This window comes from Mus pahari, chromosome 2, assembly GCF_900095145.1.
Source record: "Mus pahari chromosome 2, PAHARI_EIJ_v1.1, whole genome shotgun sequence".
NCBI classification, from domain to species: Eukaryota; Metazoa; Chordata; class Mammalia; order Rodentia; family Muridae; genus Mus; species Mus pahari.
In genome coordinates this window covers 130,035,458-130,057,872 of record NC_034591.1, presented here as the reverse complement: position 1 = coordinate 130,057,872, position 22,415 = coordinate 130,035,458, and the positions used below count along the sequence as shown (strand labels likewise).

The window sequence follows — 22,415 nt, the reverse complement described above, 5'->3', positions numbered from 1 at the left end:
CCCAGCTCCAAGATCCTGAAGAGGCTGGCACTAGGCACATAGCAGCGGAAGGCTTCAGGACACAGTGAAGAAGCCCTTAGGGTCTATGGCTGCTCATGGTCTCGGGGCTGGGAAAATTTCTGGGTGGTGGAGGGAGATGTCCTATTTTCTGTATGGCTTTCAGTGGGACTGGAAGCAGCCGGCCCAACACCAATCACCAATCCATTAGTGATTGTTCTTTCCTGCTTAAACCCTCTCCTGACTCACACAAAACAGTGGGGAGATATTGCTTAAGTCAAATCTAACTGCAAAGCCCAAAAGGTCTGGTTTGAATCCCCATCCATCCTCCCACTCTGCCTCTACACTGGCCTCCTCTTGTCCCTCTGCCCCCTCAGATGCCCTCCTACTGCGGGGCCTTTGTGCCTCTTCTGCTCGCTCCCCTAGGATTCTCCACTCCCACCTCAGCACTGGCTCTGCCTCATGTCTGAAGTCAAAGCTCAGTGGCCACTTGCTTGTGGAAGTTTCTCCTAGCTACCTAACAAGCTAGGGCCCCTTCCATCCCTGCAGTTTATTCTTGAGCTTACCGTCATCCATTTCCCTCCTGGCACTTCCTCTCAGAAAGAAGTTAATATGCATGTTAGTTTTGACCCCCCCCACACACCTTCTACAAAGCCAATAAGGCAGTCCCTGCTGAATCCCAGGGTCAGGTTATCGCACAGCAGGTGTGCACAGCATCTCTCTCTGAGACAGAAGGGACTTGGAAAGTGATGGTGTCAAGGCTTCCAACTTGACTCTGACTCATTTCTGTGAGCATTTTTAAGCTCACTCTCCCAACCCTTCATCTCCCATCCCTCTGATTCTCTACTCTCTCAAACCCCTCCCCCCATCCCCTCCTCCATAGCTGGGATGTACGCTGCATTCTCTAGATTTATCCCATACTTTCTAGTTCAAAGCCAGACTGGTGGGAGAGGTGGAGACTCCACGGATCTCACAATGGTGTGATGGGGTTTGGTACAATGGCGCTCAATACAGAGAAAGATGGTGGTATAAGCTAACCCCAAGAAAAAGAGGCCCAAGGGCTGGAGAGCTTTGGGTCTTGTGAACATGTGCCCTGGCATGAAAAGGTATGGCAAGCCCTGGGGGGAATGTGATGCATGTCGGATGCTGGTCAGCCTACCTGGGTGATGTTTGACAGGCCAATCAGGTAAGACACGATGCACACGGCAGCAATGAAGAGTTCACGGCGATTGCGAAGAAGTCTGGGGTACTCGTCCACCAGGGCGGTGATGAAGCCTTCCACGGTACAGAACTTGTTGGGGGAAAAGATGGGGTTAGCTACCAGCTGTAGCCAGCCTCCTCCTACCCACCCACCCAAAACCTGGCCTTGTAATAGAAAGGCTTGTAGCCAGACAGCAGGGCCAGGATCGTCTGGAGTCGGTCTTCCAGGCACTGTGGGAGCCAATCAAGGCCAAGGCTGGTCCTGATGTGGGTCCTCATGGTGCAGTGGGGTGGGGGCCTCACCTGACTGTCAATGCCCAGCATCAGCAGCATGGAGAAGAAGAGGATAGCCCAGAGGGGAGAGATGGGTAGCTGTGTTACAGCCTCGGGGTATGCCAAGAATGCCAGCCCCGGGCCTGGTGGGGAGGGCAAAACAGAGGAAAGAAAAGGAGAGAGTGAGTGAGTGTGTACTGTCAGCACACCCAGCACCATAGCCAGCAGCACACCCAGCAGCACAGCCAGCACACCTTGCACACACAGCACACCCAGTAGCACATGCAGCACATTGTCACTTGCTCATTTGACCTCAGCTCATCCTCTGGGTAGCCTTGTTTGTGCACTGTCATCCCTTAGGAAGCAGTGAGAGTCCAGAGGGGAGATAGACAGGTGGTACAGCTGTGGCCACCATCCAGCGAGGGACCATGGGGACCTGGCCAGGGGCAGGGGCAGCGCACATGCAGAGAGGCTGACTGGGGATGCATGAAGGAGGCAGGTGGGGACAGATGCTGGAACTGCAGGGCTTGTGGAGAGGTGAACGAAGAGGGTGGGAGGAGTCTGGGGCTTCTGTTCAGCGGATGAACCCTTCATAAGGTGGGAAGTTATGGGATGGAAAGGATGTGGGATGTCTGTGTGGGGCTGGGGGTAGGGGTGGGTCTGGAGGCCCCAGAAGAAATGTGTAAGAGTTCGGGAGAAGCCTCCTGTGCGTAACAACCTTTCTGGTTGTTACTCTGGGGCGGAGCGGTGGGTGAGAGTCTAGCGTGTCCCAAGAAAATGGTGGGTGAGACAGGAACCTCAGCAAAGAACATTTCTGACATGACCAACCCAGTTCTCCAAGGGTCAAGTCACATCACCTCCCTGAATCTCAGAGGGCTCTGCCTGGCACATAGTTCCTCTTGCTGTGACTTGCCATGGCCAAAAGGAAAAAGGGGTCAGACCCCGAGGATCTTCCTGGCTTTGGCACTGTCCATGGGAACAGAGTGGGCACAACCCACACAGTGACAGTGTTTTTGGAGCAGGACAAAAATCTAGCCTGGAGAGCTTTGTATCATGGAGGTGACTGTAGATCAGCTGGGCCCACACGTGCAAGCCTCATGACCACACGCAGCCATCATGGCAAGCCCTGCCTCCCCCAGGTAGAGCACTGACCTGAGGCTGCCACATCAGCTATGGACCTCTTGGTGACATGAGCCATGAAGCCCACGATGGAGAAGATGACGAAGCCGGCAAACATGCTGGTGCAGGAGTTGATGCAGCAAACGATGATGGAGTCCCTGAAGAGCAGGAGGGCCGGTGAGGTGATTGGGGACCGCTACAGGAGAGTGGGACCAGAGGGCAGTAACCTCTGAGGGAAGGGAAGAAGGGGCTCTAGAAGAGGAACTACAGGGGCAAGGCCAGAGCAAGCCAGGCAGGCAGAGCAGACAGGGGTCTCCTAAGAAGGTAAAGAGAAACCCAATAGTAGGTGTGGCTACAGGGGACGTGGAGATGGAGGTTCCACGAGGGATGTAGTCTCAGATGAAGAGCGTGTATGGCCTCCAGCATGTGACAGGGGGAAGTGCTGGAGATGAGTGTGTATTACTGAGATAGGCACAGGGTTAGGGGTTGGCAATCATGCCTGGGGCGTGGCCTCAGAGTGCCTCCACCAGGAAGGCATGGTCAGGAGCGTGGCCAGGAAGGAAGCCTCAAAGCCCGCCCCCTCGCACCTGTACACATTGTTGTGGAAAGAGTTGTAGCTTCCCAGTGCAATCAGGGACCCCAGGCCCAGCCCGTAGGAGAAGAAGATCTGGGTGGCGGCGTCAAGCCACACCTGCAGGCAGAGGATCAGAACCTCAGAACTGACCAAGGTCAGAATCGTCATTGTCGTCGCTACCGCGGCCCCCTGGGAGTCCTCAGGGATTATCTGCTCCATCCGACCTGCTCAGGTACGTAGTGCCTGTAGCGCGCTCTTGACTCTGGGGACCCATTTGGGCGGATCAGGGCGGGGCGAGGCAGCCGCTCACCTCAGAATCAGACAGCTTTCGGAAGTTGGGTGTGATGTAGAACAGGATCCCCTCCTTGGCCCCGGGAAGCGTCACTCCACGGAAGAACAGGATGATGAGCATGATGTAGGGGTACGTGGCTGAGAAGTAGACCACCTACAAGCAAAGGACCGCAGGGCTGCCCCTCTCCGCAGCACCAGATCTGTTCCTCCTCCTCCTGGAGCCGCCTGGTCCCGGATTTCTAGCCTGGTAGGCGTGCCTGCTACTCCACCACGGAGTCTCCACCACTGGCTAGCACCTCCCCCATTCCTATCAGCTAGGCTCTGTCCCTTCTCCTCTGCGAGAGGCAAGTGCCTGTCTGTGGCCAGGCAAGGAGAAAGACACACAATTCTGGGAGGGGAGACACGCCTCTCTCCCCCATCCTTCCCCCCCATAACACAACCAGAGGCCACACCCCACACTTAGAACGCTGTGAAGCTCAGGGCTGGCCTCAAAATCACAGTGATCTTCCAGTCTCATCCTTCTGAGTGTTTGGGTTACAGGAGTGAGCGCTAATTTGTGGGTTTGGTGGTGGTGGGTGTTTGTTTGTTTGTCTCGTTATGTAGTCCTGGCTGGTCTGGAACACACAGAGCCACCTACCTCTACCTCTGCAAAGTTGAGATTAGAGATATGTGCCACCATGCCCAGTCCCCATCTCTCTATTTTTTTTTCTTATTTCTACATTATCGGAGTGACACAAATTTTAACAGGGAGAGTTTAAGTCCGAGTGGACATGCACACAAGGTCCCACAGACAGCTCCTACTGGTTACATGGTTACATGAGGGACAGGTCCATGTGGCTGACATCTCCATTCTCCCAATGCTTAGGGCGGTCTATGGCATTCAGTGGACCCTTGGTAGGTGTCTGACAATATAACATTTTGGTTCTCACTTTTTCTGTACGGTTGAGCACATGTCCTTGCAAAAGAGCACAAATGCAAAAAAAAAAAAAAAAAAGGCCTCTTTAACGTGTGTGAAGCTAAAACACACAGGCCAAGCTCGTTCCTATTCGATGCTTCACTATCTCTGGGAGAAAATGATCTTTAATTACAGAAAGTCCCTTGGGAGGTGCCAGCTCCCCGCTACAGCTTTCCAGCTACACGGAGATCTAAATGCGACACCGAACCTGTCTGTATACAAATCTTTATCTTAGAAAGTGTCATTCCACGCTTGGGAAAATTTCCAGCTGTGCAATTACCGACTCTAAACCCACCGACTTCTCCCAGCTTGTGACCTATGTTGCTTGAGAACCTTCTGCCAGTGGAACTGCAGACGGCAGGGTATGGCAGGGTATGGGGGCCTCTGTGTTGCAGAGTATGTTTAAACTTGGTCTTTTGTCAGACCCATCACTAAGGGACTGGCTTGCACACTGTGCTTCTTTGTGACTCTGGCTGCCCCAAAGTCTGATGTGACCCCCCACTTATTGGACTCTGAGATCCTCAGTATTAGGAAAAGCAGCCACAAACCATGAAGAAACCGACCTTTTTTTTTTTTTTTTTTAAAAAAGAGGACTTAATCATTAGTATGACTTTGGATGATTTCTTAACTTCTTAGAGCCTTATTTTTGCTTGTCTAGCAAATGGATATGATTTTCAATCTCAGCGAGCAGAGAGGCTGTTGTATGAGGACACAGGCCATGCCTAATGCATAGATGCTGTCTTTATTTCCCTATTCTCCATGCTCAGCAGGAGGCTGAGCACACAGTAGTAGGTTTTCAATAGAAACTTGCCAAAGGACAGCAATCATGGATGGGTCAACATCCCCAAATGATACAGTGATGGAGGCCCCTACTCTCTGTCTCCAGTAAGTAACCAGTCCATGAACGCAGCCAGATGACTGGGCATCCTCACCCCCACCAATGGTTATAACTGGTATTAAACACGGAGTTTCCACACGAAGGATCTTAGATTCTGCTTAGATCGTCTCTCAGCCTGTGATGACCCACCAATGGATGAGGAGACTGGAACTCAGAGGGATCTTGTGACTTGCCCAAGTGCACACAGCTATTCCCTGGGGAGCTGAGGTTATAACACTTCAAGGCCCTGAACGAAGCCCCCACTCTTTTGCTTCCTGGAGTCAGCCTGGACGGGCCCTGTACCCACCTCTGCTCTCCTTAGCCCTAGAGAAGATTAAGGGCCTTCTGACTCCTTTATCTGAGTCTGAGGACTCATCGGGTCTGAGGACCTGGTAGGTCCTGGGGTCTACCAGACTGCACCGCAGTGTGTACCACTTGTAGAGCCCAGGAGTAAGTCGGCTAACTCTGTCCCCAAACTCTTTAATCAACTTGTGCCAGTCACTCTCCCAGATCAGTGTCCAGGAGGCTCTGGCCAGATGCCCCAGCTTGGCCCCCATCTTCACTTACATAAACTAGATAAAAAATGGCAAGTCCCCTCCCTAAGGCTGGAGATCCCGACAGGTACCAGGAAACCACCGAGTAAGTGTTATCTCACAGGAGGAAAACACGTTTCAGGGAGGCAAGGTGGCATGCCCATGGTCACAGAGCCAACTAGCTATCACGTGGGGATCTGAGCTTGGGGCCATCCCATCATCATGGAAGATGGCACTCTGGGTACTAGGCACAGGGTGGCCACAGAACAAGTGCCAGGGGAAGTTGGTCCAATGGTCTTAGAATAACACCTGCCATCCGGCTATAGCTCCGTCCAGCCCAGTGGCTTCTGTGAGCTTGACAATGGCTCATCCCATTTTACAAGAATGAGCCCAGGGCCCACCTTCTACATTGATCTGCCCCTTCTCCTGTGTGTCTCCATTATTCACGCATGCCCCTACCTTTCCAGTCCAACCAACACCCTTCCAGATGCAGAAATACACAAGCACCCAGGCAATGGCCAGTGTGATGGCCAGCGGCCAGCGGATCTGTCCTGGCTTGTCCAGCCCATCTGTCATCTGGTGCATGTTGCGCCTGGGGACAGAGGACAGAGGAAAGGGTCACACAAGGCCAGCAGGAGCTAAGTGTCCATGGCGCTGACGCAGACCATACCCCCTGTCCCCCGGGTGTCCCGGTGACACTGTGACCTTGTGGTTTGGACAGGGACTGTGGGCCAGGACTCTCACCCTGGAGAGTTGCAGTAGTTGGTGTCAGTGACAACTCCTGGGCTACTAAGCTTTCATCTCTCCGTGGCTCTGCTTACCCAGCCCCATGGACTCCTCATAACCCAGGAAGGACCATGGGGTCACTCTCCTGCCGGAGACCTTATAGTGCACAGGACCCCCCTGTCTGAGTCTGGAGAATAGATGACTGAGACTTCCCAACATCTGCCGTGCACCTGAGCCCCTCAGCACAGCTCCTCACTGGGCACTCTCTGTAGCTGCCCCCCTCACTGTGCCTAACACATGTTCCTTCCCACCGACTCAGTACCATGGACCCCTGACCCCGCATGTGACGGTGAGCAGCCACATTCTCCTGTAGGCTGCTCCAGGCCACCTCCCCTACCCTGCACATCTTCCTGCCAATATGAGCCACCTGCTGCTGTCACTGTCTATTGGCATCCCCAGATCTCTACCTGCACACAGTAGGCGTTCTAGAAGCATTCAGGAATGAATGGCTGAAGGAAAAGCCACATTGCCTTCCACCACCCAGCTGGCACACCCTCCCCAGCCCCACCCCAGTCCCCACTCACTCCCAGAACTCCACCACGGCGCTGGTCATGTTGGTGGTATTGACCAGGCTATAGTTGGAGAAGCAGCGGTCAGTGTTCCAGGGGTTGTCACACTGTTTCCATGGCAGGGTCTGCAAGGGCAGAGTCACAGACGGATCCCACTCAGCCCCTGGGGCTGGCCAGAGAGGACCCCACTCACCCAGCCCACCCTCATTGTCCCACGCACCTGCTCACGACCACCTTTCCAGCTCTTCTTCCCTAGAGCTCTCAGAGGAAGGTGGTGGGCAAGATCACACCACCTAAATCTGAACTCTTGCCCCTCCAAGAACTAGCTTCCAAGCCATACTGTGTCCACGCTGTGTCCACAGGGGTGACCCCAGCAGACAGGGTCTGACCCACGTTCAGCCTGGCTCTAGACTCTTTACACATGACTTACGGAATGAGTTTCAGTTTCTGCTTGAATACAGGTCGTGTAAAATTGACCCCCGCCCTGTGTGCAAGCTGAGCAGCATGGAGCACACACAGTAGTGTGCAGAAGCTCTGAGCAGCATGGGGCACACACAGTAGTGTGCAGCAGCTCTCTCTAGGACCTTGGTCTCCTTTATTCACTAACTCCCCATCCTCCAGGCTCCCCCATGATGCCTCCTGTCTCCTGGAATCTGACCACTTTAAGAAGCACATGCAGGCAGAATCACACAGCATCCGTTTTCTGTGATGGCCTGAATGCCTTCAAATTTCATGCCCATGGTACATAGGTCAGAGTTTCTTCCTTTGTCAAAGATGAATAGTATTCCACCACACACATGTGTATCTAGTCACACGTGTTCCTTGGGAACCCGGGGTTGCTTCTGAATGGCTCTTATAAAACATGATGCTGTAAACATATGGGCATTGACCCCCCCCCCATGTATCTGAGACCCTGCTTTTGCTTCTGTGGAAACAGAATTTCTGGGTCACATTTATAAATGAGATCGGCGAGGTCTCAGAGAAGCTAAAGCTGGTTCCCGACGTTGCACAGCTGATAGACAGTAGAATCAGCATTGAAACCCATGCTAGCCGAGTCCATAAAAAATGGCTATCGGATCCAGTTGTGGAATGCCTGGGGTGCGAGACTGTGACTCAGCATGACTGGTCAGGGAAGACATGATAGGAGACGAGCTACACCCCTCGACTCCTCATTCAAGGACTGACCCAGTGAGCACACTGGGGATGCCCACAGCCCATGTAGGCGCTGGCCGGTCGCCACTCACCGTGGTGAAGGAGTTGTACAGGTAGTAGATGGCCCAGGAGATGATGACGATGTAGTAGATGTTCAGCCAGAAGGACAGCACAGCTGCTGCGAGGCCCACACCTGGAGAGGAACATGCACAGGGCTTGCTGCTGCATCCTTAGAAATAGGCCCATGGCTTCCTTGTCCCGGAGGACCTTGGGTGAGACCCTTTCATATGCCCAGGTCCCTTACTCACCCTTGAACATGGGCGCCAGCTTCCATACGCCCAGGCCCCCAATGGAGGTGTACTGCCCCAGGGAACACTCCAAAAGGAAGAGAGGAACACCCGCAAAGATGAGCGTCAGGAAATAAGGGATGAGGAAGGCCCCTGGAGAAGAGAGATAAGACACACTCATGACCCTGAATCTCCCCACTAGCTCTGGAGTCCCACCCTCCATTCCCATGTGTCCTGCCTGGAAAGCAGTATCCAAGACAAGCCCCAATTCAAAATACACCCCAGCTCTTGCAAAACATACAGAAGTTCTGATATCACCACCCCAGACAACTGTCATTGGGGACTCTTGAAAAGAGGACAAGGAGTGACAAATAGAGCCTGCTCTCAAAGATCCTCCCTTCCCTCAAGGTAGACCCAGAAGATGCAAAGACCTGGTCCCGATGACACCAGGTGGTCACCTACCACCACCGTTTTTCCCGCAGAGGTAAGGGAACCTCCACACATTGCCCAGGCCGATGGCATAGCCCACGCAGGACATGAGGAAGTCGAAGCGTCCCTTCCATGTGTCCCGGTCAGGGAGGTCCCCAGCCTTCTTCTGCACCTTGACTACCAGGGTTTTGGGTTTGTCACTGGCCACAGGGGCCTCGCTGACCTCGGTAGAGATCTGCCCATCAGCCACCTTGCTGTTGTCAGTCGCCATTTCTCGGAGCACAAACTTAGCAGTGGGGCTCCTGGCAGGTGGGCGTGCGATGTCAGCTCCAGTCCACGTGGACAGCAGCTTTGCGGCCTGGGATTGTTGTAGGAGAACAGAGTGAGCTATAGTTAAAGAGGGAGCATAGAAATAAAACTGCCTTCAGGTCAGCTCTCTTTTATCAGCTGAGTGCTAGTACTTAGTACTAAGTACTAGTACTTAACTCCTGTTGACTCTGTCTTTTGTGTATGTGTCCCGTATATATGGGGCAGGGGTCAACCTGTCCATTATATCTGAGACCACGTCTTTTGCTGGCCCAGAACTCACAGTACAGGCTAGGCTGACTGACCAGCAAGTCCTTGGGATCCTTCTGTCTCTGCCTCCCCAGTGCTGAGATTACAAGTATGCACCCCCACACCTGGCTGAGTGTGGGAAACACAAGCACAACTGGGAACACACGGGTGGCAAAGGAGGCTGTCGGGCCTCCACCTCTATCACCCCCAGTCGTGGTCACTTGAGATGTGGTCTCTCTTGAACCTAGAGAACATGGTTCAGCCACAGCGGCTGCCACCAAGCTCCAGCAATCCTTTTATCTCTACTCCTCCTGGCGCTGGGGTTACAGGCCACGTGGTCATGCCTGGCCTTTTACACTGGTGCTGGAGCTCAAACTCAAAGCCTCATGTTGATGTACTTGAATGACTGAGCCATCCCTAGGATTGCTCAGTTTTCCCATCTATCCAATGGTGCCAGTCTCTCCTGGCTCTCCAAGCTGCAGCAAACTCAGCCTTTGAGTCTGCCAGACTGTGATTTGTCACCTGGCTGCTTATCTTACCTAATCGTTCTCTGCTAGGAGTCTTCTCCTAAAAGCTTTCTCCGCAGAGCCTGCAGAACAGAGGGGGCAGAAGGACAGGGAGGTGAATGGACAGGCTACACCAGATGGGGCTGAACTGTCAGCAGGGGGTAACAAGCAGGGAGAAGCAGCTGGGACCGGGCAGGGCCTGTGACTGCAGAGCTGCAGAGTGTCCCCAGCCAGAGTGATGGCGGTGAGTCCATGCAGCATGGCGCTGGCCTGCTGATGCGGAGACATGCGGGATGGACTGTGCGGGGACAGCTGTGGCCATGGGCGGGGCAGGGCATTCCATAATTTCACCAAAGGAAAAAGAGGAGCCGGGGCGGGAACAACACTCCGGGCATGTTGGGAGTCAGGAACTGGGCTGATCTTTTCTTTTAATATGCAAAATTAAAGTTTATTCTAGCTGATATTGTTCTCCACCCTCCATATAAACTTGAAGAAATGTTATTAAAAACAAACAAGCAAACAAAAACACAACAATGTCAGAGCAGAGAGAAGAACCCTATATTTTATAGCAAGGAAGGTGGATTTGGGAAAGCCATCTTCAGGTATCCTATTTAAGGTTCTGCCCCTAAAAATGTAAACAGACGGTCATGGAATTTGTTTTCTTCTGTGTCAACTTTTTTTCTAGAACATTCTATAGATGTTCAATAAAACAACACAAACTAAATTTATGGAACCCTTAGAACAAACTGGAAAGATGTGGCCCCCACACAGGGAATGTGCAAAAGCCATGGGTGGCGTGGGCGTTGTGTCTGGGATCTGCCCCGATGCCTGGTGTGCAGTACACGGCCTTCAGCCCCTCGCATGCAGCCTGTTACCCAGCGCCATGTGTCCTCCACGTAGGAATACTTCACGGCCCACTCCCGCTTCTCTTCTGCAAGGTGGCTGGCTCGGTTTGAGCCTCCTGCACAGTGGTAGGCTTGTCCTGAACGACTATGTCCATTCTGACGGGGCCTGGCCACATTAGGGAGAACTGTGGCCACAGGTAGAGGCAGCTTGTACCCTCCAGGACGGAGAGTACAGGAGATGGAAGATGGGGCCTGTTCCAGAATCAGGATATGCAGACTGCCGTCGCAGGCAAGACAGACAAACGTGCTAGCTTTTGTGACCACAGTGTTCTCAGTTGTCCCACTGTCTATCACAGTATGCTCTGGCTGCCATATTTATTCAGAATGATCCAATCACCTTAGGCCAAACTGATCACGTGGCCGAAGCTAGCCAATCAGATTCCTTCTGCAGAATTTTGGCGTGAGTCGAGTCTTGGGGACTCCGAAGCAGTATGGGGCTGCCCACCCTATACCCAGTGTGGCACCGAGAGCTGGCTGCTGAGAAGGAAGTGGGCATGTTGCTGAGAAGGAAAGGGGTATGTTTTAGCTCGTACTTCCAGCTTTCTTTCGCCCAGCTACTCTGCTCTGGGGTGCCATTAAGTGTCCCTTACTATGTCTTGAATGAGACACTTCAGAGGACAGGTATATTGTGAGGCATGCCTCCCACCAATGTCATTATCACAAAAGTGAGTTCCACCTTTTAGGCCTCTCTCTTGCCGTATCTCAGGGAGATTCAACGAGAAGTCCCTTCTGATGGCACTAATCTCCCGTAGACTCTCAGCTTCCAGAACCACGAGCCTCCAGCCATTATCCATCACTGGCCTGTGGCATTCTATGACAGAAGCACTGATGGGCAAAGGTCTTCCCCAGGGTCACATGTGGCTGACTCTAAGACTCTTTGGTCCCTTGGGTCCTCAGGAAAGGCAGTCCACAGTCCTCAGATCTAACCCAGGGGTCCCAGGCAGGGCCACTTGGAAGAACTGGCCCTGAGGGAGCCAGGCTGTCATTTCTGTTTTCCAGAAATGTATGTCTGGATTCAGCCGAACACCTGCAGCACCCGAGAAAGAACTGCAGAGCCAAGAGCTGTGAGTCCATGCCTATGTCTGAGCATAAACAAAAGAGGCCGGTGTGATGGAACTGATGCCCAGGGAAGATCCAAGATTCAGCCTTGGACTTGCCTGGTACTGAAGCCACGTTAGTCTCGAGCCTGACCTTGGCTCTCTCTAGCAGCTGCTAATGCAGGGTTAGCTACTGCTGCTCTCTGACCCCCTATCTGGATCAATGGGGGATGAGAACAACAAGGCCAGGCACGTAGATAGGCATGCAGGGTGACTCCAGCACCGGCTGGCAGGGCCTCAGGAAATCTCGGGCACTATATGGACATTCACCACCCAGCACCCCTGGCTGCAGATTTGTGAGCTATACCAGCGGGGGTATCACATATAGATAGAGGGCCTGGCACTCGGAGACTCTGGCCCCAGAGTGTCAATCTGTCAGTCCTAGAGAGACACATCAGGTGTAAACACATGAGAACCTCTGCTGTGGCTCTTCACCTCAGCCCAAAGAAAGAGGTCCGGCTCATCCCTGTCAGTGGCTGAGAGGGGAGCAAGCTTGGTCACAAGAAAGATAATTAGGCAAACAGAAGACTTACTCAGAGGCTTCTGGGAGGATGGAGTTAATGAAAGAGACCAGACAGAAGAGTGGTGAGTCTCAGAGATGTCCCATCCCTCCTCCATGTGGCTGTGACCAAGTCTTAATGCCACTGACAGAAACTCAGCCAGAGACACTTTGTAAAGAAGGCGTGTGTGGAGCTGGAAGCCCTAGATCAGACCTGGCAAGTAGGTCAGAAGTAGCCCTTGGGCTTGTTTTACTTGGCCAGAACAACAACAAGATTCAGTTTGAATTAGAAGTTGAAAATGGGACCCTCTAGGACACAGTGTTTTAAACAGTGGGAGAGCAATGCAAAGACCTCAAGGCAGGACGGAGACCTGGGTGTTTGAAAGACAGCAGGGAGCTCTGGAAGGGAACAGATTCCGGTGGAGGGGTAAGTGGCCAAGGCTATCTCATGCTTCTAGATTTCACCCTAGCTGTGACGAATGCTTCCAAGGGTTAGGAGCAGAAGCAGAGACGTTCTTGGGAAACCGAGTCCAAGAGAGACACAAGGACTTGGCCTTGGCCACTGGGGCACTGGGACCCCACCCTGGAGCAGGGCCTGGAAGCTGGTGGCCTGCAGATGGCAGCCCAGCGTTGAGCCAGTGGCCAGCTGTGGAAGAGGGGAGTGCAGCAGGGAGACCCGAGAGACAATCTCCCTCTGTCTCATTGCTTCACAGGGCCCGGTGTGGTTCTGTGGGCGGAAAGTGGGCAGAGGCTGAGAAACCAGGGCTTGACAGTCAGGAGTGCCATTGTCCCAGCACATGAGCTGTGGGTTGCAGGAGGCAGAGCAACAGGCTTGGCCTGAATTCTGCTCCTCCTCTCTCCCTCCCCTCTACCCCTTTCTCCTTCCTCCCCTCACCCCCCTTCTCCCTCCCTCCCCTCCGTTGTTCAGTAATTGCTGGGACGGCGGAGGCTTGTAGCAGCTGTAATGGCCCCCACTTGCTTTTATCTCTTTCAGAACTGTGATGGTTCAAGAAAGGAATTAATATTGGGTTTGGCAGGGTGCCAAGCGGAAACAATGCATTTTATTATCCGATTGAGAGGGAAATGCTAGGCCCACCCTTGGGACATCTGCTGTGCACCCAAGTCCCCTGTGCACGAATCCTTTCAGAGAAGCGCTGCACTTATTGGGCGCCTACTGTGTTCCAGGCATGTCACAGGAGTTCTAGTGCCCAGACTGATTGCGGCTATATAAGCTGAGAGTTACTATATTCCCCAGGGAGAGAGGGACACTGAGGCCTGCCAGCCCAGGGCTGCGGTCAGAGGGGGGTCTCAGAGGGCTTTACAGTTCTGGCTTTGCCATGAACAGGGCGGTTCTGCTAGCAGCGTGTCCACAGGAATGAGGTAGTGTGACTCGGGTGTGCTGGGCCTTGAAGCTATGAGGAGGGACCTGACGTTTGGTGGGATGGCTTCCCATCTGATCCCTGCAGGGTGCCTAGTTGGGATATTTGGCTTGGACTGGCCTCAGGCTTCAAGAATATGGTGAGAATAGAAGCCAGGACACACAGGGTGTTGCAGTAAGGGGCAGTTTCGGCTGCCATGCAGAGATGATCAGCTGTATACACACTCTGTCACAAGAGAGCAACTAGCAACGACAGCTACCCCGGGTAAGAGAGGCCAGAGGGAGGTGGAGTCCTGGAAGTTGACAGGTGTTCATGGAAAAGGGACTATGTCAGGCAAGAGTGACGGGAGTGTCCAGCTGGACATCTAAAACAGGCCCTATTCTTGAACCCTCGGCTGACATTTAAGGGGACCAAAGAAAGGCCCTTACTGGTGTAGGCAGATTCTGTATCACACTTATATATGTGCACAAGGCTCAGAGAAGGCTGGCATGAGCTCAGGATCACACAGCACAAGAGTCACTTTATCTTTCCAGTCTTCGAACTCCCCACGCTCACTCGGGACCTGCAAACCTTTTGACACCTCACCCTACCCCAAGGTCATTAGCAGCCCTAGCTGCAGTTCTCATTAGAAAGTACTAGATGCTAGGCTCTCTCAGCATCCCACTGAGGTGGTCCAGTCAGTTCTTTCCTCAGGGCTCAACAGAACCACACACACACACACACACACACACACACACACACACACACACACGTGCAGTTCCCAGCTCCATAACTGGACCAGGGAAGAATATGAAACACCAAAGCTACATATCTTGCAGACATGGGGCCGTGATGCTTAAAGAGGTCAAAAGACCTGTCTGTCCCACATCATGCAGAGCTTAACCTGGGTCCTGCAGACAGAGTCTGACAAACCACCTCCCTTAGCCTGTGCATCCTGGGATCAGGCCTGGGTACATTCTCTGCTGTTTTAGGCCTCCTGGCCCCAGAGTCCATCCCAGTTGGTATGGCCACAAGGGGAAAGCTGGGGCTGCTGGGAGATGAAGTTGCCCAGGCAAAAGGAAAAGGAAACTGGGGCTCTGGCCTTTCCAGGGAGAAGGCAGCTGAAGGTACCCCAATACCCTGGGTGAGGATACCAACTATACAACAGCTGTGGCTGCCCTGAAGCTATTGATGGGCAGCAGTCCCATTTCACAGAAGGGTAAACTGAGGTACAGAGAGGCAAAGTGACTTGCCAAGGTCTCCTAGCCAGAAGCTGGGTGTCAAGATTTGAATGGGGGCAGCCAGCTGGGCTGCTGGGTTTATGTGCTAACTTCTCCATTTTGCAGGCTCTAGAGGGGAACTCCTAGTCCTACCTTTGGTATGTGGCCTGTCCCCAGCAGGCAGCTTCCTCTAGGACTAACCTCCAAGGACATGTCCTGCTGCTCTCTGAAGAAACCTAAGAGAGCACATCTCCCTGTGGTCCTTAGATGCACACAGCACCATGGGGGCAGGGATGCCCTAAGAGCTCCTGAGGCCTAACCTACAGTCTGGCCAGCAGTCCTCATTATTAGTCTGGGAGACCTGGGAGTGAACAAGTTTCTCCCCTGGTTCTAGGCTCACTGCAGATAGGACCTGGGCAGCCATGGGGAGCACTGAGCTCACACCTCACTAGCTGTGTAGCCTTGAGCCAGCACCTTGCCCTCTCTGTGCTGTGGTTTCTTTCCTTCTGTGTATAAGCAGTAGAGGAGAAAGGCTCTGCTTCCCAGTGACCCCAGCCTCCCCACTCTCTCTCTCCATCACACCATCGGCATCCTGCCAAGCCCTGCTCTGATACCTAATTATCTACAGTGTCTGGTGGTGTACCTCATTTTGTTGAGGCAATTTCCAATCTAATCTGCCGGGCATGCAGTGAGCCGGGTCCCATGCTGGGGACTGGGGGATGAGATTTGAGATGGAGCCTGCACTCTCTTACAGAGTCCCCAGGGCATTTGAGAGATGAACACAGATGGACCAGAACCATGGATTTCTCCCTGGGCATAGCCAGTTGCTGTACAGGGCCCCATATGCAGAAAGGTGTGTTTATATTGCAGTGGGACTACAGATCCAACCCACTAAAGGTTCCTGTGTGCTAGATATATTCTGTGTATCCCACATGCCGCTTCATTTTCCCTCACCACATCCCCATTGTATAGAGGTGGAAACTGAGGCTCAGGTAAGGAAAGCCTGCCAAAGTCCAGGAGAGGGTGGTTAGATTGGATGCCCAAGCTGCTAAGCATAGTTCTCTGTTGGCACACAGGGCCACCAGCGCATGGGGAAACTGACGTGAGGGTATTTAGCACCACTGCCTGGTCCCTGTAAGGGAGGTGCCAGCTTTATACAGATGGGACTCAGTTCCCCCTATAGTCCCCCTGCAGTAGCACTGGATGCAAGCATGTCCTTGGAAATAACATCTTTAAGGTCCAAGGACAGCATATGTCTCCAAAATAGTGTTATGCTGGTGAGCATTTGACAAGGAACTCTCGGGAAACAAAGCAAAAGGCTGGATGGACGGCACCTGCTGCTGTTCCTGGTATAAACACTCCACGCCAGCCTACTGGGGTCAGTTGGAGGGGCCCACAAGAGGTGGCATGGCTGCGGGGCTCTGTCTCCAGCTCCACGGACAGTGTTTCAGATGCTGTTTCTTATGCAGCCAGGATCCTTACCACCCAGTGACCTCATGCTGGACCTCACTGACGCTTCCTATAAAGAAAGCCTGGGACCATACCCCTTCACTGGCTCTGAGCATGCTCTGTAGCCCCCAAGAGTGCCAGCTCAGGATGCCTCTTGGTCTCCCCATCCACCCTAGCTTCAGCCTCCTAGATCCAAAAGAGAGAGGGGAGGCATAGTGGATGGATGTGAAGGAGGAAGGGGTGGGGAGGGTGGGGGTTAGGAGGAGGGTATGAAGGAAAACCCCGGGGAGGCAGAGGCTGGGGAGAAGATACCAATACCAAAGAGGAGGAAAACTAAAGGAGGGAGAGAACAGGGAGGAAAGGGGGGGAGGCAGAAAGGTCTCCTGTCCTACAGACCCTTGAGTGCCCAGGGAAGTTGGGGAGCACACACTCACCAGAAGCAACCTGAGGTCACTCAGGGGGAATGATCTGAATTCAAACTTGGCCTCAGGGCATAGGCCACTGATTTCTTTTGTCGATCCTAACTAGGTTGGGGTGCCCAGTGAACCTCTCTGCAGACTTCCATGCAGGCAGCCCTGCGCCTGATCCAGCCCTGCACTGGACACAAGGCCACCTCACAGGGACGGCCAGGGGTGGGTGCCCTCTCAGCTCCTTTCCTGGCCGCCTGTGGCGACACAGGCTGGTTCTCTGGAGGGCCTCAGTTCCAAGGCTTCCTCTGCAAAGGCTCTGAGCTCAGCCCACCGGAAGGATTAACCGGGATCAGGAAGTGAGTGACAGGGTGGCCACTTGGCACTCTCTCACATGGCTCTCTGCCTTGTCAAACACACTGTGAGAGCCCATGGGGTTAAATAACCAGTCGGCCTCTTTCAGAACGCTGGGAGACTCCCACGGGAGTTTGCAGAATGCAAATTTGGAGGAAATTAAAAAAAATAAAAAATAAAAAAAAAATCTCTTAAGGCTAGCTGGACTAAACACATGGCTAGAAAGAGTCATGGAGAACTGAGACCAGGAGGAGGCCCATCTGAGTGGCTCGAAGTGACTCAACAGTGAAGAGAACCAGGAACAGCTTCAGGGTTCCTGACCAAGTATCCACACTGGGGTCACCCCACTCCCAACAATGCCACAGGCTTTATCCAGCCCTTCCAGAGGTATACCATCAGCCACAAGGTCTCCCAAGGTCTCTGGAGAACCTGAGGTCTTTGGGCTAAATAGGGTTTGCGTTATATGATGTCTAATTAGAATTTTCAGACTTGACTTTGCATCCTCTAGAGAGGGGTCTGGGCCCTGCATTGCTGTCACCTTGTAATTGAGCCTCTCACTCACATGTAACTACTTGGCCCCAGGTGGCCTTTGATTTGCAGTCTCAGGGTGCACAGTGCCATTCTGGTCCCTTGGCAGAGTACTCCTCTGGGAGGCAGTAGAAGAGGGAGGGTAGAGGCCCTTTCTGGCAGTGGCAGTGTCTCGGGGCGATGGCGTTCAGAGAAGCCTGTGCGGCGTTCTGCTTCCTATTTGGAAAACCACAAATCTAATCCCTCTTTTCATAAGATCTCAGTCAGGGTAGGAAGAAACGCCTAAGCAGCGGGTCTCAACCTTCCTAAGGCCAGGGACCCCAGCCATAAAGTGATTTCCGTCACTACTTCATAACTGTAAAGCTGCTGTTATGAATCGTGATGTGGACACCTGTGTTTTCCGAAGGTCTGAGGTGACTCCTGTGAAAGGGTCACTCAACCCTCCCCCACCAGGGGGTTGCAACCAAAGGTGGAGAACCAAAAGTCTATAGAGTATTTTACAAGACTGAGGGGAGAGTGTATTTTTAGGACTGACCAAGGGTCAGGTTCCGGGATCTAATGCTGGTATTATATTTATAAAGACTCTGTCGGAGGCTCACTTTTGCCAGCACATCTGTGTTCAGAGGAATTTCATGCTCTGTGTCTCCACACCATGCTATAAAGTAAGAACGCTGACAGAGCAAGGATCCCGGAAGATGGCATAGAGACTAAAAAAAATTCCTCAAGCTCCGAGAAGTCTCCTCAAACCTAGGAACTTCTGCTCAAGGTCCAGGGTGAGCAGATGTTTATCACAAACTAGGATGGGGAGAGCAGAGCTGGACCCAGGCCCTTGGAGCAAGGAAGCCTGTTTTTGAGTCACAGTCGGAGACAAGCAGTGCCGTGGGGCTAAAGGTTAGCTGTGTAAGCTCTCGGTGTAAGCAGAGCATCATTTTACGACTTGTTCTTGTAGAGTAAGGTGAGATAAGTACCTGAGACAGGAGAGGCTCGGCGGCTGACATCTTCTGTATTTTGGGATCATGGTAGAGAAATAGCAGGAGAAAAGATATTTGGAGGTCACAGCTACAGGCAACCTAGGCCAGCATTAGATTCCAGAACCTGACCCCTCTGTCAGTTCTAAAAACATAGTTTTCTGTCATTCTTGTAAAATGCTCTAGGCCAGTGCTTCTCAACGTGTGATCCCTTTGCAGGGAGGTGTGTGTAGCGGGGGGGGGGGAGGGGTTGTTGAGTGACCCTTTCACAGAAGTGACCTAAGACCATTGGAAAACACAGATATTTACATTACGATTCCTAACAGTAGGAGAACTACAGTTATGAAAGAGTGAGGGAAGTACCCGGGAGAGGTTGGTCATTTTGAACTCTTCCAGCGAACTCCTCAAAAATCAGAATGTTACCCAAAATCTGGACTAAATGTGAACAGTACTCATTTGCCACCGTGCAAGCCCCTTGACCCTTTCCAGAATGCAGGGACCTGCCATCCTGTCAGCCAGCAACAGTAGAGGAATCACAGGATGTAGTCTTAGCTTGAAGACTGGGTCTGTCAACCAGGTTCATGAGCACAAACAAAATGGTTGCCTGCTTTCATCTCTGTGGGCACTAGCAGCTCTCCCTCTGCCTCCGTAATGGCCACATGCCCGAATCCAAATCCAGTACTCCCTCTTTCTACTTCCAAGAAGGAATGGGGTGACAGCCAGCTCACATCCCTATCACCATGCAAACGATGCACTCTGGGGTTCCTCAAGGTGTCACCCTCCTAGTCTGTGATCCCCCTATCAATCCAGGAGGGAAATAAATTTTACCAGCTGTTCAGGAGAGAGACATAAATGGTAGGGGGTGAGAATGTTTTCCAAAAGGCTCTGCAGCCTGTGGTCATTTACACAGCTGGCGGAAAGAGCCCATCCAGGATGGCACGCTCACAGATCTTTAGGGACACAGAGCATACAGCATGCAAAACATTGTGTCTGCTTCCGAGGATGGAGGCGTTTGTGTGTTCTACTGATGTCCTAGCCTGGGGACGAGCATCCTGTGCACCTGCACTGACTTCAGCGACTTTCATCCTTGCAACTTCACAGATGGCTGCAGCAACCCCTGCTCCTGGCCTTGCTCCTCGGGCTAATGACAGATGGTGGCTGCTATCGAGGGAGCCAGTTGGGACTAGCTGGTGGCTTCACCTCCCATGCAGTACACCATCTTGTCATCTCCTGTGAGGTGGGAAATGGCAACCCCTCCCCACCCCCATTTTCCAGCTGATGATGCTGAGAATCAAAGATGCATGACTTGCCCAGGGCCATAAAGAAAAAAAAAAAAAAGTGGAGAATTTGATCTTGACTTCAAAACTGACGCCTCTGGCTCTGGGATGTGCAGTTTCCTCTTTCTTTGGGCTGACCTGTTCCTGGCTGTCCAGCAGAATCTTTGCATTCATTGTCCTTATCACTCAGGGGAAACAAGAGCTCTGCAGGAACCTGAGACCACCCCTCCGGAGACCCCAGCAGCTAGCTTCTGTCCGCGATGCCAGGCTTTCCCTGGAATGGGGAGAGGCCAGGGCTAGCTCTGCCTCTGGGTGGAATGACCTGAGCCTTGGATTTGCCTCCCCTCTACCTAACTCTGTATGATAGTGAAGTGTCCCTTTCCGAGTCAGCTGGGAAAGAAAGAAGCCGCAGCAACAAGCATCCCATCCCTGGGCTCCCACGCCCAGGCTCCCATGCATCCTCTAGGGGAGCCTAATGCCCTAGACATAGTCCCCTCTGCTCTCGCTGGCTCCCTCACTCCAGAAGCTCCCGAATCAGCATTCCACGCACATCACTCCCCTTGTGCAACGCCATTATCTCCCGAGGACACATGCTCCGTTGTCACGGCAACCCGAGTCCTTCCTCCAACTCTATTTAATAATTTCTCAACAGTCAAGCTGGGCTGGCTTGAGGCAGGGGAAAGAGCAGCAAGGCTGGGTGAGAAGTTCTGGGTCCTAGCACCTGTTGTGCCTGGAACAACTGTCTAGACCTCGGTTTACCCATCTGTAACAGGGGGTCACCGGCAGTGGGTATGTTTGTGGTTTTAACTTCAAAATTGTGAGAAGTAGCCTCCTAGTAGGGAGCCTCAATGGGGACCAATGTGGGAGGTTAGAATGATATTTTAGGCCAAAGAATAAACTGGAAACTGTCTTGGGCAATGGCATCCTCTTCTGTTGAAACAATTTTTAGCATGTAACCTCCAGATGTTGAACCATCTCTCTTATCCTCCAGCATTAGGGCTAGGACTGGTTGGAGCATACAGTTGTGCCAACAGCCATAATAACCCCCTTTATTCCCATTTTATAGATGGGCAAACTGAGGCAAAATCAGTCCTCATGCTGGGAAAGGTCCAGATTGTCCTCAGAACCCAGTAACATACTATTCCAAGAAGGCTGAATTGATGGGACATGGAGAATGGCCTGTCTGCTGTCTGTCCCTCTACCCATTTAACCCTCAGCCCCTATTGCTATGGTCCCCAGCCACGTGGCTTCTGCCTGTCACTCAAGGAATCATACAGATGATGGGGAGAGAGAAGGAAGGGTGATCTGGGTCCCTGAAAGGATAGTTTCCACAAGGAACAGCTCTTCTTTCACAGAACCTAGCACACAGTAGGTGTGCAACGTTCTATCTGCTACAGCTGGTTGCTGATACTTGTCCCAGGAGCTAACTTGTTTGGGTCCCCAGAAGCCTCCAGGAAAGTCTCCCAGGAGCAGCCAAGAAACCCAAGCCCGGGAAGGACAATCAGCTCTGGGACCTAGTGATTCTCCATAAGGGGCGGGGGCTCTTCCCTGGCCCAGGATGATGGCTTTGAGCAGGCTGTCAGCAGCCCTACACCGCTATTGAACTCCCTCAGTTGACGGTTCCATTGAATGCCCTAGCAAATGAGCGGTACCACATCTGCTCTGTCATTACTGCCATTCACTGCCATTTGGAGAAAGAGCGCTTATCTTACCCAGCCATTAGTCTCGGGAGGGTGTCATGGAGAAATTCAGGGGGTGAAAGGGAAGTGGGGTGGGCAGCTTCCCTCCCCGAGGCCTGCCTGGAGCCTGAGGAATGGGCTCCAGCAAACCGATGTCTATCAGCAGCGCAGAGAGGGAAGGGACCTAGCCATGGTCCGTGAAGCCTAAAGCCAGGCAGGAGGCAGCGCTCCATTCCTTTCTCAGGTATGCTAGACAGACTTGATGCGGTCCCAGGTCTGTCATGTGTGAACTAACCTGGGACAACCTTTCAACTCTGGTGCCTCTGCTCCCTTACAGAGGACGCTGGTACAGTGGTTAGCTCCCTACAGTGTCAGAGTCAGATGGGAGTTGGGGGAAAAGGATGCTGTTTATTTTTTGCTTCCTTCCTGAAGAAACCTATTCAGTGCCTCTGTGGCAGGTGCATGCCTTTAAACCCCATCACATATCTATCCCTTCTCACCCTTCTCCATGATGCTAGGGTTTTTTTTTTGGGGGGGGGGATAGACCTTTCTTTCTTTCTTTCTTTCTTTCTTTCTTTCTTTCTTTCTTTCTTCCTTCCCTCCCTCCCTCCCTCCCTCCCTCCCTCCCTCC

The 22,415-nt window shown here is 52.7% G+C and overlaps 1 protein-coding gene across 1 annotated transcript in view; it reads right to left on the bottom strand.

Annotated features, from left to right (window-relative positions):
• Slc6a1 (solute carrier family 6 member 1) overlaps positions 1–22,415 on the bottom strand; it is a 33,917-nt gene that overhangs the window by 5,459 nt on the left and 6,043 nt on the right. Inside the window, exons 2-12 of the mRNA XM_021190009.2 lie at positions 10,077–10,126; positions 9,016–9,340; positions 8,575–8,706; positions 8,359–8,459; positions 7,130–7,239; positions 6,279–6,411; positions 3,474–3,608; positions 3,177–3,280; positions 2,623–2,747; positions 1,501–1,613; positions 1,157–1,288 (exon numbers count right to left, since the gene is read on the bottom strand). Coding sequence (XP_021045668.1) covers positions 1,157–1,288; positions 1,501–1,613; positions 2,623–2,747; positions 3,177–3,280; positions 3,474–3,608; positions 6,279–6,411; positions 7,130–7,239; positions 8,359–8,459; positions 8,575–8,706; positions 9,016–9,253 — 1,323 coding nt within the window. The 5' untranslated portion in view covers positions 9,254–9,340; positions 10,077–10,126. The remainder of the gene's footprint in view (positions 1–1,156; positions 1,289–1,500; positions 1,614–2,622; positions 2,748–3,176; positions 3,281–3,473; positions 3,609–6,278; positions 6,412–7,129; positions 7,240–8,358; positions 8,460–8,574; positions 8,707–9,015; positions 9,341–10,076; positions 10,127–22,415) is intronic.